At 42.2% G+C, this 15,901-nt stretch overlaps 1 protein-coding gene across 1 annotated transcript in view; it reads right to left on the reverse strand.

Annotated features, from left to right (window-relative positions):
* Positions 1-15,901, reverse strand: part of TMEM163 (transmembrane protein 163) — a 260,277-nt gene that overhangs the window by 240,887 nt on the left and 3,489 nt on the right. The window contains exon 2 of the mRNA XM_054478923.2: positions 13,487-13,606. Coding sequence (XP_054334898.1) covers positions 13,487-13,606 — 120 coding nt within the window. The remainder of the gene's footprint in view (positions 1-13,486; positions 13,607-15,901) is intronic.

Genomic DNA, 15,901 nt, shown 5'->3' on the forward strand with positions numbered 1-15,901 from the left:
CCTGGAGCTCGCCGCCCAGCTACCCTGTGTCACCGCCACGGCTGTGCGACAGGGGCACCTGGTGCTAATGCACCCTGGCCAGGCTTCCAATTAAACACTGTGTGAAGAAGGTACTGAGAAGGGAGGCAGGGCAGGCAGGCAGCTGCTGAGACCCCTCCCCCACTCCTGGCTGGAAACAGCAGCCCACTGTGAGCGGAGACTCAGGGAGATGAGTCCTCCTAACAGCCTCAGGCAAGTCTCTGTCAATAGAAGCCTGGATGCTTCAATCGGGGGTTAGGGGGATGCTGGGCAGTGCAGCAAGGAGGAGGGGTGAGAGAATGAGCTCCTGCATCCCCACCATTTACAAAGTTGAAGATGCCCTCCTTGTTTCCTTTCTCTGGGATCTCTACCTGCAAATGTACATCCTCAGCCTGCTGCAACTACAGTGCCCAAGCACGGAGGCGGCAAAACTGACTCCAGTGCAACCAACATCTGAGTTTCCACTGTGTTAGCGGCTGACAACACCACCTGAAGAAGACTGGCCCTGGTGTGGAGGAGTGCACATTAGTGCCGAAAGCAATAACACAACAATTCAAGTATTGTGCATTGAGTTCCTGATCTGTGGGTTCCCGTGGGGCTGTGGGGGAAGGGAGGTGTTTCAATCAGCCTGGAAGGCTTCCCAGAAAAGGTGATCTTTCATCTTGATCTTGAGGGATAAGTAAAATTTCCCTAGAAAAAGAAGCATGGAGGTCAGGAACCAAAGGCATCTGAGACCAAGGGAAGAGCAGGTACGTGGGTTTGAGGCAAGAAACAGGACACAGCCTGTAGGGCCCGCAAGGAGCCTCTGGGGGCTGCAGTCGGCAGTGCATGGGGGTGGGAGGGGGTGAGGCCAGCCAGGACGAAGGGGACAAGATCATGAGGGACCTCGTGGTAACCAAAGGGGCCTGTATGAAATACGCCTCCGTACTCCATGTGCTGTCTGAGCTCACAGCACAGAGGGTGACAGGCACAGAATCCCTGATCACGTGGCCACAGGGTATGAAGGCAGAATGCAAAGGCAGGGAGAGTTGTTGGAGCAAGGTTCCCAAACCGCTGGTCTGCCTGTTCCTCCCTCCTGGTCTCCACCTCTCAGAAGCAGCCTCCGGGTTTATCGTCCCTGAGCACACCCACAAGGAGCATATTATCCCTCAGAACACCGCCAGGATGTGGCTCTCAAACTTCCTGCCCACATCCCCTGGCCCCTGCACCATTGCCTGCTTCAGTGGCGGCAGCCGGACGTTAGGCAGGAAAACATTCCTGCAGATTCTCCACAATAGTTCCACCTCATACAAGGAGATGGACACAGGAGCTTGTGAAGAGGCCCGGGGCTGTGAAAAGTCCAGCAAGGATTAGATGCCACATCTGACATGAGGAGCGGCCAGAAGCGTAGGCAGGCACCACACCTGGGCCTGGACGTGCATAGAAAATGTCTTGAAGAACAATTAAGACACTGGTGACAAAGGCTGCCAGCAGAAGAGAGAGACTTTAGGACGGGACGGAGATTTGGACTGTGCACCTTTGGTCTCAGGAATTTTTAGCTTGTGTACATTCTGCTTTTTTCAGTAAAATAAATACACGACCAGCAAACTATGCAAAGGATCATTCCACATGCAGAATGTCAGCTGCACAGTTAAGGCCTTGGGTCATGGAAGTATTTCAGGGGTAGGGGAAACAGGCAAGTTTAGGGACACGGGCAGAAGAGGCAAGGGCTTCACAGCCTTCATCCATGGAGGAGGGGCACAAAGGGAAGAACTGTGATGAAGGAAATTGGCAGTGTCATGGATAAAACTGCTCTGGGGGAATGGGTGCCTGCAGTTGGTGAGGCCTCTTTGGGGAGGGGAGTTGTCAATGAGGAGACTGCCATGTGAGATTCGTGAGATGGGTTGCCCAAAGGACATGGGCTCCAGTCCTGAGGAGAAGAAGTTTGGGGTGTCTGAAAAAAGGGGGGCAAAAGTCAGGGCAGACCAGACCTTTTATTTTTTTTTGAGACATAGTCTCCCAGGCTGGAGTGCAATGGTGCGATCTCAGCTCGCTGCAACTCTGCCTCCTGGTTCAGGCGATTCTCCTACTTCAGCCTCCCAAGTAGCTGGGATTACAGGCACATACCACCACACTTGGCAAATTTTTGTATTTTTAGTAGAGACAGGATCTCACCATGTTGGCCAGGCTGGTCTCAAACTCCTGACTTCAAATGATCCACCTGCCTTGGCCTCCCAAAGTGCTGGGATTATAGGCATGAGCCACCATGTCTGGCCAAGGCCAGACCTTTAAGGCCACTGCAACTATTTCCATGTTACTCAGCACACCAGAAAGTGCCTGAAGAGTCTTATGTCTTTTCTGTCTCCCAATGTGTCTGTCAGATGAGAGATCACCTTAGAAAGTTCCCAAACATTTTTTGCTGAGTTTACAGAAGAATCGTGCAATTTCATTTTATCCATCTCTCAACTCTTAGTCTCATAATTTAGAAAGAAAAAGAATAAAAATATATATCTTGGAGGAGGAGCCAAGATGGCCGAATAGGAAGAGCTCCGGTCTACAGCTCCCAGCGTGAGCGACGCAGAAGACGGGTGATTTCTGCATTTCCATCTGAGGTACCGTGTTCATCTCACTAGGGAGTGCCAGACAGTGGGCGCAGGTCAGTGGGTGAGTGCACCGTGCACCAGCCGAAGCAGGGGCGAGGCATTGCCTCACTCGGGAAGCGCAAGGGGTCAGGGAGTTCCCTTTCCAGGGGTGACAGATGGCACCTGGAAAATCGGGCCACTCCCACCCGAATACTGTGCTTTTCCGAAGGGCTTAGGAAACGGTGCCCCAGGAGATTATAGCCCGCACCTGGCTCAGAGGGTCCTACGTCCACGGAGTCTCGCTGATTGCTAGCACAGCAGTCTGAGATCAAACAGCAAGTCGGCAGCGAGGCTGGGGGAGGGTCACCCGCCATTGCCCAGGCTCGCTTAGGTAAACAAAGCAGCCGGGAAGCTTGAACTGGGTGGAGCCCACCACAGCTCAAGGAGGCCTGCCTGCCTCTGTAGGCTCCACCTCTGGGGGCAGGGCACAGACAAACGAAAAGACAGCAGTAACCTCTGCAGACTTAAATGTCCCTGTCTGACAGCATTGAGGAGAGCAGTGGTTCCCCCAGCACGCAGCTGGAGATCTGAGAACGGGCAGACTGACTCCTCAAGTGGATCCCTGACCCCTGACTCCCGAGCAGCCTAACTGGGAGGCACCCCCCAGCAGGGGCAGACTGACACCTCACACGGCCGGCCAGGTACTCCAACAGACCTGCAGCTGAAGGTCCTGTCTGTTAGAAGGAAAACTAACAGAAAGGACATCCACACCAAAAACCCATCTGTACATCACCATCATCAAAGACCAAAAGTAGATAAAACCACAAAGATGGGCAAAAAACAGAGCAGAAAAACTGGAAACTCTAAAAAGCAGAGTACCTCTCCTCCTCCAAAGAAACGCAGTTCCTCACCAGCAACGGAACAAAGCTGGACGGAGAATGACATTGACGAACTGAGAGAAGAAGGCTTCAGACAATCAAATTACTCCGAGCTACGGGAGGATATCCAAAACAAAGGCAAAGAAGTTGAAAACTTTGAAAAAAATTTAGAAGAATGTATAACTAGAATAACCAATACAGAGAAGTGCTTAAAGGAGCTGATGGAGCTGAAAACCAAGGCTCGAGAACTACATGAAGAATGCAGAAGCCTCAGGAGCCAATGCGATCAAATGGAAGAAAGGGTGTCAGCCCTGGAAGATGAAGTGAATGAAATGAAGCGAGAAGGGAAGTTTGGAGAAAAAAAGAACAAAAAGAAATGAGCAAAACCTCCAAGAAATGTGGGACTATGTGAAAAGACCAAATCTACGTCTGATTGGTGTACCTGAAAGTGACGGGGAGAATGGAAACAAGCTGGAAAACACTCTGCAGGATATTATCCAGGAGAACTTCTCCAATCTAGCAAGGCAGGCCAACATTCAGATTCAGGAAATACAGAGAACGCCACAAAGATACTCCTCGAGAAGAGCAACTCCAAGACACATAATTATCAGATTCACCAAAGTTGAAATGAAGGAAAAAATGTTAACGGCAGCCAGAGAGAAAGGTCGGGTTACCATCAAAGGGAAGCCCATCAGACTAACAGCGGATCTCTCGGCAGAAACCCTACAAGCCAGAAGAGAGTGGGGGCCAATATTCAACATTCTTAAAGAAAAGACTTTTCAACCCAGAATTTCATATCCAGCCAAACTAAGCTTCATAAGTGAAGGAGAAATAAAATACTTTACAGACAAGCAAATGCTGAGAGATCTTGTCACCACCAGGCCTGCCCTAAAAGACCTCCCGAAGGAAGCACTAAACATGGAAAGGCACAACCGCTACCAGCCACTGCAAAATCATGCCAAAATGTAAAGACCATCGAGACTAGGAAGAGACTGCATCAACTAACGAGCAAAATAACCAGCTAACATCATAATGACAGGATCAAATTCACACATAACAATATTAACTTTAAATGTGAATGGACTAAATGCTCCAATTAAAAGACACAGACTGGCAAATTGGATAAAGACTCAAGACCCATCAGTGTGCTGTATTCAGGAAACCCATCTCACGTGCAGAGACACACATAGGCTCAAAATAAAAGGATGGAGGAAGATCTACCAAGCAAATGGAAAACAAAAAAAGGCAGGGGTTGCAATCCTAGTCTCTGATAAAACACACTTTAAACCAACAAAGATCAAAAGAGACAAAGAAGGCCATTACATAATGGTAAAGGGATCAATTCAACAAGAAGAGCTAACTATCCTAAATATATATGCACCCAATACAGGAGCACCCAGATTCATAAAGCAAGTCCTGAGTGACCTACAAAGAGACTTAGACTCCCACACATTAATAATGGGAGACTTTAACACCCCACTGTCAACATTAGACAGATCAACGAGACAGAAAGTCAACAAAGATACCCAGGAATTGAACTCAGCTCTGCACCAAGCGGACCTAATAGACATCTACAGAACTCTCCACCCCAAATCAACAGAATATACATTTTTTTCAGCACCACACCACACCTATTCCAAAATTGACCACATACTTGGAAGTAAAGCTCTCCTCAATAAATGTAAAAGAACAGAAATTATAACAAACTATCTCTCAGATCACAGTGCAATCAAGCTAGAACTCAGGATTAAGAATCTCACTCAAAACCGCTCAACTACATGGAAACTGAACAAACTGCTCCTGAATGACTACTGGGTACATAACGAAATGAAGGCAGAAATAAAGATGTTCTTTGAAACCAACGAGAACCAAGACACAACATACCAGAATCTCTGGGATGCATTCAAAGCAGTGTGTAGAGGGAAATTTATAGCACTAAATGCCCACAAGAGAAAGCAGGAAAGATCCAAAATTGACACCCTAACATTACAATTAAAAGAACTAGAAAAGCAAGAGCAAACACATTCAAAAGCTAGCAGAAGGCAAGAAATAACTAAAATCAGAGCAGAACTGAAGGAAATAGAGACACAAAAAACCCTTCAAAAAATTAATGAATCCAGGAGCTGGTTTTTTGAAAGGATCAACAAAATTGATAGACCGCTAGCAAGATTAATAAAGAAAAAAAGAGAGAAGAATCAAATAGATGCAATAAAAAATGATAAAGGGGATATCACCACCGATCCCACAGAAATACAAACTACCATCAGAGAATACTACAAACACCTCTATGCAAATAAACTAGAAAATCTAGAAGAAATGGATAAATTCCTCAACACATACACCCTCCCAAGACTAAACCAGGAAGAAGTTGAATCTCTGAATAGACCAATAACAGGAGCTGAAATTGTGGCAATAATCAATAGCTTACCAACCAAAAAAAGTCCAGGACCAGATGGGTTCACAGCCGAATTCTACCAGAGGTACAAGGAGGAACTGGTACCATTCCTTCTGAAATGATTCCAATCAATAGAAAAAGAGGGAATCCTCCCTAACTCATTTTATGAGGCCAGCATCATCCTGATACCAAAGCCTGGCAGAGACACAACAAAAAAAGAGAATTTTAGACCAATATCCTTGATGAACATTGATGCAAAAATCCTCAATAAAATACTGGCAAACAGAATCCAGCAGCACATCAAAAAGCTTATCCACCATGATCAAGTGGGCTTCATCCCTGGGATGCAAGGCTGGTTCAATATACGCAAATCAATAAATGTAATCCAGCATATAAACAGAACCAAAGACAAAAACCACATGATTATCTCAATAGATGCAGAAAAGGCCTTTGACAAAATTCAACAACATTTCATGCTAAAAACTCTCAATAAATTAGGTATTGATGGGACGTATCTCAAAATAGTAAGAGCTATCTATGACAAACCCACAGCCAATATCATACTGAATGGGCAAAAACTGGAAGCATTCCCTTTGAAAACTGGCACAAGACAGGGATGCCCTCTCTCACCACTTCTATTCAACATAGTGTTGGAAGTTCTGGCCAGGGCAATTAGACAAGAGAAGGAAATCAAGGGTATTCAATTGAGAAAAGAGGAAGTCAAATTGTCCCTGTTTGCAGATGACATGATTGTATATCTAGAAAACCCCATTGTCTCAGCCCAAAATCTCCTTAAGCTGATAAGCAACTTCAGCAAAGTCTCAGGATACAAAATCAAAGTACAAAAATCACAAGCATTCTTATATATCAATAACAGACAAACAGAGAGCCAAATCATGAGTGAACTCCCATTCACAAATGCTTCAAAGAGAATAAAATACCTAGGAATCCAACTTACAAGGGATATGAAGGACCTCTTCAAGGAGAACTACAAACCACTGCTCAAGGAAATAAAAGAGGAAACAAACAAATAGAAGAACATTCCATGCTCATGGGTAGGAAGAATCAATATCGTGAAAATGGCCATCCTTCCCAAGGTAATTTACAGATTCAATGCCATCCCCATCAAGCTATCAATGACTTTCTTCACAGAATTGGAAAAAACTACTTTAAAGTTCATATGGAACCAAAAAAGAGCCCGCATCGCCAAGTCAATCCTAAGCCAAAAGAACAAAGCTGGAGGCTTCACACTACCTGACTTCAAACTATACTACAAGGCTACAGTAACCAAAACAGCATGGTACTGGTACCAAAACAGAGATATAGATCAATGGAACAGAACAGAGCCGTCAGAAATAATGCCACATATCTACAACTATCTGATCTTTGACAAACCTGACAAAAACAAGAAATGGGGAAAGGATTCCCTATTTAATTAATGGTGCTGGGAAAACTGGCTAGCCATATGGAGAAAGCTGAAACTGGATCCCTTCCTTACACCTTATACAAAAATCAATTCAAGATGGATTAAAGACTTAAATGTTAGACCTAAAACCATAGAAACCCTAGAAGAAAACCTAGGCATTACCATTCAGGACATAGGCATGGGCAAGGACTTCATGTCTAAAATACCAAAAGCAATGGCAACAAAAGCCAAAATTGACAAATGAGATCTAATTAAACTAAAGAGCTTCTGCACAGCAAAGGAAACTACCATCAGAGTGAACAGGAAACCTACAAAATGGGAGAAAATTTTCGCAACCTACTCACCTGACAAAGGGCTAATATCCAGAATCTACAATGAACTCCAACAAATTTACAAGAAAAAAACAAACAACCCCATCAAAAAGTGGGCGAAGGACATGAACAGACACTTCTCAAAAGAAGACATTTATGCAGCCAAAAAACACATGAAAAAATGTTCACCATCACCGGCCATCAGAGAAATGCAAATCAAAACCACAATGAGATACCATCTCACACCAGTTAGAATGGCAATCATTAAAAAGTCAGGAAACAACAGGTGCTGGAGAGGATGTGGAGAAATAGGAACATTTTTACACTGTTGGTGGGACTGTAAACTAGTTCAACCCTCGTGGAAGTCAGTGTGGCGATTCCTCAGGGATCTAGAACTAGAAATTCCATTTGACCCAGCCATCCCATTACTGGGTATATACCCAAAGGACTATAAATCATGCTGCTATAAAGACACATGCACACGTATGTTTATTGCGGCATTATTCACAATAGCAAAGACTTGGAACCAACCCAAATGTCCAACAATGATAGACTGGATTAAGAAAATGTGGCACATATACACCATGGAATACTATGCAGCCATAAAAAATGATGAGTTCATGTCCTTTGTAGGGACATGGATGAAATCGGAAATCATCATTCTCAGTAAACTATCGCAAGAACAAAAAACGAAACACCACATATTCTCACTCATAGGTGGGAATTGAACAATGAGAACACATGGACACAGGAAGGGGAACATCACACTTCAGGGACTGTTGTGGAGTGGGGGGAGCGGAGAGGGATAGCATTGGGAGATATACCTAATGCTAGATGACGAGTTAGTGGGTGCAGCGCACCAGCATGGCACATGTATACATATGTAACTTACCTGCACATTGCGCACATGTACCATAAAACCTAAAGTATAATAATAATAATAATAATAATAATAAAAGAAAAAAAAAATTTCTTCTAGCCCTAAAAGCAATCCTGGACCTACTCTAATGAATGACTTCTCAATGGAAACATGTAAGAACTCATTTTTCAGGGTAATTAAAAACTCATTATTACCTAAAAAATATATATATATATATATATATCTTACTATTTTTAAGGATTAAGAGTTTACATTAAAATCAAATAAATTATTTTAAAATCTCCACATCTAAAAAGAAAATCACTTCTTTCCAAGGTGTTTTTCTAGTTCTTAAATCTACAGCTGCACCTAGTCTTTTATATATTTTTTAAATTTTATTTATTTATTTATTTTTATTTTTTGAGACAGAGTCTTGCTCTGTCATCCAGGCTGGAGTGCAGTGGCATGATCTTGGCTCACTGCAACCTCCGTCTCCTGCATTCAAGCAATTCTCCTGCCTCAGCCTCCCAAGTATCTGAGACTACAGGCATGCACCAACACACCTGGCTAATTTGTGTATATTTTTTAGTAGAGACAGGGTTTCACCAGATTGGCCAGGCTGGTCTCAAACTCCTGACCTCATGATCCACCCTCCCCAGCCTCCAAAGTGCTGGGATTACAAGCATGAGCCATCGCTCCCAGCCAGCTGCACCTAATTTTGAGTGAGCTTTTTCTGAGAAGATCTGGGTTTGGAGTACTTTTTTAATGGAGCTGTGTATCTTAGGAAAGGTTTTCCCCTGAGAATGTTTCAAATATGTCTTCACTTCCCACAGAACATGTATTGAGTGCCTAAAAATTAACTTGCATTCAAACCTGAAAAACAGAGTCAGAATGCATTTTCCTAAATCACTGTAACAAAGATATCAATGATGTCAAAACCCTGAGTTTTGAAACAGAACTTCTGTTCTCTTTCTAGCTTCATTATTAAAACAGACTTTTTTTTCACATTTGTTCATAACAGGATTGCCATTTTCCATGCTGCCTACCGATTATAAACAGAAGGAATTTTAAAACCAAACTAGAGCGCTCTCTGAAATATTCAAGATGTATTACCATCTGGTTTTATATCAGCATTTGAACAGATCCAAAATCACTACATTACCAAGTATTATCAAAAATAGTTTACATTAAAAAATAGTTCACATCCCTTTCAAAGCATACTCAAGGCACAAACTTTGAAAGTCCACCTAATTTTTCAAACTATATCAGACATATGAATGCCAACCATAATTACATATGTGATCTATAACAAATAACTCAGTAATACTGACGTAAGCTAGTTTTATCATCAGGTCTTTTAGAAACTACTAACTTGAGAAGACATGGTATATTGATTACCTGGAAGCTTATAGGAGATGAAGGGTAACAATCTTTAACTTGTAAACCACAAATAAAATTTTAAGGCTCCCCAATCATCTGAATGGACCTCTCCTCTCAGCCAAGGGCACTCCAAAGTTAACCTGAAAAGCTGTTTCCAGCCATGATGGGAAAGGGGACTCGGAGGTGCCTCACTGTACCCTCCTCTCTTCTGGAATTCAGGAAAAGCTGACTAGCATTAGCATCAACACAGACATTAAGTCTGATAAGAAACATTTGCAGTCTGTTCTCTCTGAAGTCTGCTACTTGGAGGCTTCATCTGCATGATAAAACTTTGGTCTCCATAACCCCTTATCATCAGAATCCAGATATTCATTTTTACTGATTCCAGGTGTTTAGATAATAACTTAAGTCTTTCAACCAATTGCCAATCAGAACATTTTTTAATCTACCTATAACCTGGAAGCCATCCACTTCCAGTTGTCCCAGCTTTCCAAATCAAATCAATATACATCTTACAAATATTCATTGATATATTATGTCTCCCTAAAGAGTATAAGAGCAAGCTGCACCCCAACCACCTTAGGCACATGTGTTTAAGACCTCCTGAGACTGTGTCAAAAGCGCATCCTCAACCTTGGCAAAATAAACTTTCTCAATTGATTGAGACCTGTCTCAGAGACTTTTGGGTTCACAACCTACAATGTACATGTCAGGTAAAAATACAAATCCTTCCAGTTGACTGAGGAAAAGAGGTGTGCCCGCCAACTTCTATCCACCCTCCTCATTTCCAAACTCAAAAGAGCCAACAGCATTTCTTCAGAAGATACTCAGCTAAAAATCAGTAACTATGATTAAATAAATAGAAAATGGCAGCTGAGGAGGTGAAGACAGGAACTCCAGCTGACCCCAGGAGATGCAACTCCAAGACAACTCCCTTAACAAAAGAATGGCCATAGGATGACCCAATTGCCCCCCAAAATTGTAATTGTTTATAAAATAAATGAAATCTCAGCCTTGTATGTAAATCTTTAGGTAGAATTTATCATTTTCCAAGAAATATTGTCCTTCCACCTAACTAAAAAAAAAAAAGTGTTAAAAAATCTCTCCGTTCATTTATTTCAGTCTTGAGTACTGATTCCATGCAAGGATGGATGCTCTTCCTGCCCCAAATTTTTCACCATCCAACAGTAGCAAGAAGCCATGTCCATAAATACAGTCGCTTTCTCTTCATCATGATTAACAGCCCCTGCCAACACACACAAACACACACACACACACACACACACACACAGGCACACACTCCAAAACTTCTCCACCACACCAAAGCATCATATATAGTAATTCTATAGCAATCCTCTTAAAAATACTAATTGATGCAACTCGGCCATTTCACTGGTTTGAGCAGAGATGCAAGAAGTCAGAGCATTGCGTTTCATCCATCTCTGTTAACTATCTCCTTCCTTGAAGAGTAGGACTGGGAGTTTTTTGACACTTTACAAAAATCTTTATTGCCATTTTGAAATGTTCCATTTTTCTTTACACACTAATTTAAACATAACTTCGAAAGTCAGTTTATATTGCTTAATCTCTATTTATTTCCATTCAAAACTAGGAAAATAATTTCACAAAAGTCTGGCACCATATAAATGATGCTTTGGAAGAGATTTTAAATACTGCATATTAGAAATACATTTAGGAAACTAAATAGTAAAATCAACAACCCTAACAACACAATCAGAGACCATATCAAGGGTTTAAAATATGAAACACATACACACACACACAAACACTAAAGCTACTCTATAGTTAAAGTGGAGGAAAATATAATTCACCTTCTACATTTTTTGGTTTGACTAAACCAGAAGAAACTGAAAGTAATGTGAGAATAAATTGAATGTACTATAGATAACACAAATCATGATATTATATGCCAACACCAACATTTTATCGGCTAGAAGTTAGAAGATTTAAATTAAATACTTGCTGCAATGAAGGTGTAAAATCATTTTTAAAAGAAAAAGAAAGAGAAGCCCTTTTCACAAAGCAACATTCTAATTCTGTATGCACTATGCAACTGTCTTTCTTTATTAAAGGAAATGAACAACATTTTTAACATAACCCAACTGATCAGGTGTAACATGAAACCAAAATTTCCTCATAATTTTTGTCTATTATGAGACTTAAGTACATCCAATGTAATATTACTCTCCTAGAAGAAAGACTTGCCCAATATTTCTTCACATTCAGGTCCTCATTCAAACACCCACGTGACAAATCAAAACAGCTTTATCAGGCACATGGACACGTCTGAGTTACTATTATTCTGTTTGTAAATCACCTCCCTTCATTTCTTTCCTTTTTCTTTACATATGTAAATTATGGTGTCGGATCCAAAGTCCTCCGCCAGCCACCGCAACCAAATTATCCCCTAGTGACATCAATCCAGCTTGTTATTCTTGTTACAGCATTAAAAAAGTGGGGGCAAGGGGAAGGAGTAGCTATTTTCAGGAATCAGAATTCCCCTTGATTAGATTTCTGGCTCACCGGTAAAAAATGTTTATACTCTGGAATGCATTGCCCTCCACTTCTAAATGTTTGGCTGTTTTAGAGCCAAGATATGGTACAGTGTTTCCAATATAAATTGCTTCAAGTAATATATGCCTAGTTTTGCAGGGAGCATTTGGTCAAATTTTAATATTCCCTCTTGGGAGCCAACCCCAACTTCCAGCAGCAGATCTACCCTTGCAGAATAGAATTTTAAACAATACACACACATAGCTTGTCTTCTAGCAGACATGTGCCTTTTTCTCCTAATCTGAGGGTTGTCACAGGAGACACCTTGTGTGATGCCTATCACTGAGAAAATAGATCTTTCTGTTAGGTAATAAATTCGTCACAAAATGCAGTCTTTTCCCCAGCATCAAAAAAAAAAAAAACCGCCACGGGTTGCTACCAAGGTTGAGCGGCAACTGACACTGCTCAGGCTTGTGAGTCATTGCACAATTCATAAGAATAAATAGCACACGTACATTTCCATAGGCTGCAAAATGTTAGTCCAGAAAACACATGCCATCGGCCTTCCTAACCCCCAACAGGATTATCTGGCAGAAACTGTTCCACTTCCTTAGTTTTTCTTAATTGTAATACAGGTTTTTGTTTCCATGGCCACTGAAAACTTGAGAGAAGACCCTCCCACTTTCCTTTCACTAAAGTGTGCATAGAATTTTCCTCCAAGCCTTACACAGATGTGATCAGGGAAAAGGAGAGGGCTCACTGCAATATTGCACCCATCTTCTTGCATTAGGCTTAAAATAAGAATCTTAAGGATATATATGTGTCCTGTGTCAGCCCAAGCTGAAGGCATCCACCAAGAGTATTTTCACTATTCAGCTAGCAGCCAGCATCTACTTCCGCAAGCCCGCATACTGATGAAAGCCAAGGCTCCCAGTCACTCTCCACCTCATCTTCTTACCACCCATTCCTCTGCAGAGAAGAGAAGCCATTTTACTCATTTATAAGTACCCTGACTATCCAACCATCTAAAAAAAATTTACTCATCAATAATAGTCAACTAAAAGCAAAAGCACATCCCACAGGAATTAGAGAATAAAACGGGCAACAGCAACACATATTGGCCGATGAGACCCTTGATACTCACTAAAGGCAGCCACCGCGAGGGCCAGGGTGACAATGATGGAGAACCAGGACACCCACAATGCCTTCTTCCTGTAGTTCTGGGCTTCGTGAGGTTTCAGGCGGGTGCTGCTTTCTAGCAAGCCTGACAAAAACAAGGAGAAAGGGAAGTTAGACATTTCCTTACTAAGAAACCCACAGCGAGAGCTACAATTTCTTACCCAAAAATTGCAAACTAACAGCCCGTGGGCCAAGACGTGTTTTGTTTGGCCCACACTGTGTTTTAACAATTAGATTTCACATGAAAATCAAGCTTTCTGGCACCCCTTGAAAAATCACAGGCTCTGACAATATGGGCTGTGTATTTCTGCAGGGTAACAGCAGCTGTCCTCTTTCAAAGAACTCCACAGACCCCACCACTCCTTGACATATCACACCAGGCCATTCCTTTGCCCCTGTGTTATGTTGCTTGGCCTCAGGTAGATGCTGTTCCTGCCCACAAGACCTTTCTGTTAGGAAAACAGCACAAATCACCCACATTCAGCCAGGCCTTCAGGCTCCTCAGCTGTGAGCATTGATTTGCATTGATTCACCAGCACAGTCCCAACTGGTGGACTGGGTTTTGCCCAAAGCAAGGAGTCAGTCTACAAATGACCTCACTGCTCCCCCAACAATCAGGAGAAGAACCACTTCTCTTTAATCACATCCAGCAAGAGCCTCCAGGCCCAAATTATATGCCACGTTTCCTTCCCTCCTTTTTCTGCTCTATAGTATACACATCGTTTTTAGCAAGCACATGTCAAAAAATTCTCAGAATATTAAATTGGGGCAAACCTACTAAAACTAGAGGTAGCTTCCCAGGTAGGCCATGTATAAGACAAATTTTATTTTTATCTTCTATGCTTTCAACATAGGGAGTCCTTGACAACAACAGAAATTCATGACAACTCCCAGGCGATGGCCACAACTGCCTGGGGTCAAAGACTAAAATGTCTTCAGAATGTTCTTGATTTATATGTTTATCCTTCTCCTTTGACTATAGATCATATACAGCATCTCTTAGTTGCACAGAGTACCACATTTTCAGCCATGCATTTGCATAAACAGGAGCTTACTACACCATCTCTGGTGAAACAACCCACAATACAACTTTCAGAGGTTGAGCAGCCCCATCAGAGCAGCTCCAAAGAACGAAGAAATTGGTAATGAAAGCTCAGGTACCAATTTGTAAAACATCACACAGTGTGAGACATATCACACCTACGTATCACATAAAAGACACCATCTCATTCATCCAACTGGGTACCACACTAAGCCTCTGGTTGCCAAAAACCACATCCTGATCAAAAGTTAAAGCCAGGACCCTGCTAAAACTTCTCAGTTCCATTTATAACCCAGACTCGAGCATCGCTGAACAAGTCCTGAGCAAAACAAGCCAGAATGTCAAGAAGGTTGTTGAGTGAGCCCAGCTCACAGCCTAGAGATTTTTAAATAATTGAAACCTACAGGCTTACACAGAATCAAAAGGGAGATGAAAATGCAAATGTTGAGCATAAACATCATCACCATCCTCTCTCTGTAAAAATCTCCCCAAACCTTCCTTTGTGAGTGGACTTGGAGGGAAAAAATAAATACCTTCTCTCTTGTCAAATTCTGCCCAGGTACAAGTAATTTAAATAAAAATATAGCATGTCCCTTTGTCTATATCTTCCTTAGCTGCCAAAAACCACCCTATTCCAGTTTTCAACTATACAATCACCAGTTATAGCCCTATCCTAGAATGAGCAGATTCCACGCACACTTAATAATTTATGTCCCTTTTCCCAAATGATATAAAAATATTCCTTTCATTGTGGCCAATTGATTTTCAGGAGAAGTGAAGCTATAACATTTAGTGGCTCAAATAAGCAGTTTGTTTGCTAGGTATTTTGACAGCAACAATCTCCAGATTGTCATCCACTGAGGTAAAAACAAGGTTCCTTTGAGAAGTAGATTTCATTTTCTAAGAGGAATGACAATGATGTCCATTTTCTCTTCAGCCGCATAACATTTATTTTTCCATCCAAAGTCAGCTAGTTTCAATAATATAACTGGTCCTGACCACACATGCGGACCAATCTACATGCTTCACCCACCAGTGAAACAGCACCCCCCTGGAGGACTTTCAGATGACAGCCCAGGACAGCTGGACTGTCCCGCTAAGGTGGCACTTGGGACTTCTCAGCATTACGACCAGTACTTCTTCCCCAGATCTGGGCCTGTGTGTGCCTCCTCCATGATATTTTTAAAATTAAAAAATAAAATGGAATAAGTACAATGGGAAGACTGTCCAAAAATGGAAGGACTTTCCCATTTCTATTCAACCTTTGCTTATTTTCTGCTGATTTTCCTTTCTAAAAATATAGCCGACCCTAAGAATGGAAAACTTTGCACTCCTCAA

The sequence above is a fragment of the Pongo pygmaeus genome, chromosome 11 (genome assembly GCF_028885625.2).
Source record: "Pongo pygmaeus isolate AG05252 chromosome 11, NHGRI_mPonPyg2-v2.0_pri, whole genome shotgun sequence".
NCBI lineage: Eukaryota > Metazoa > Chordata > Mammalia > Primates > Hominidae > Pongo > Pongo pygmaeus.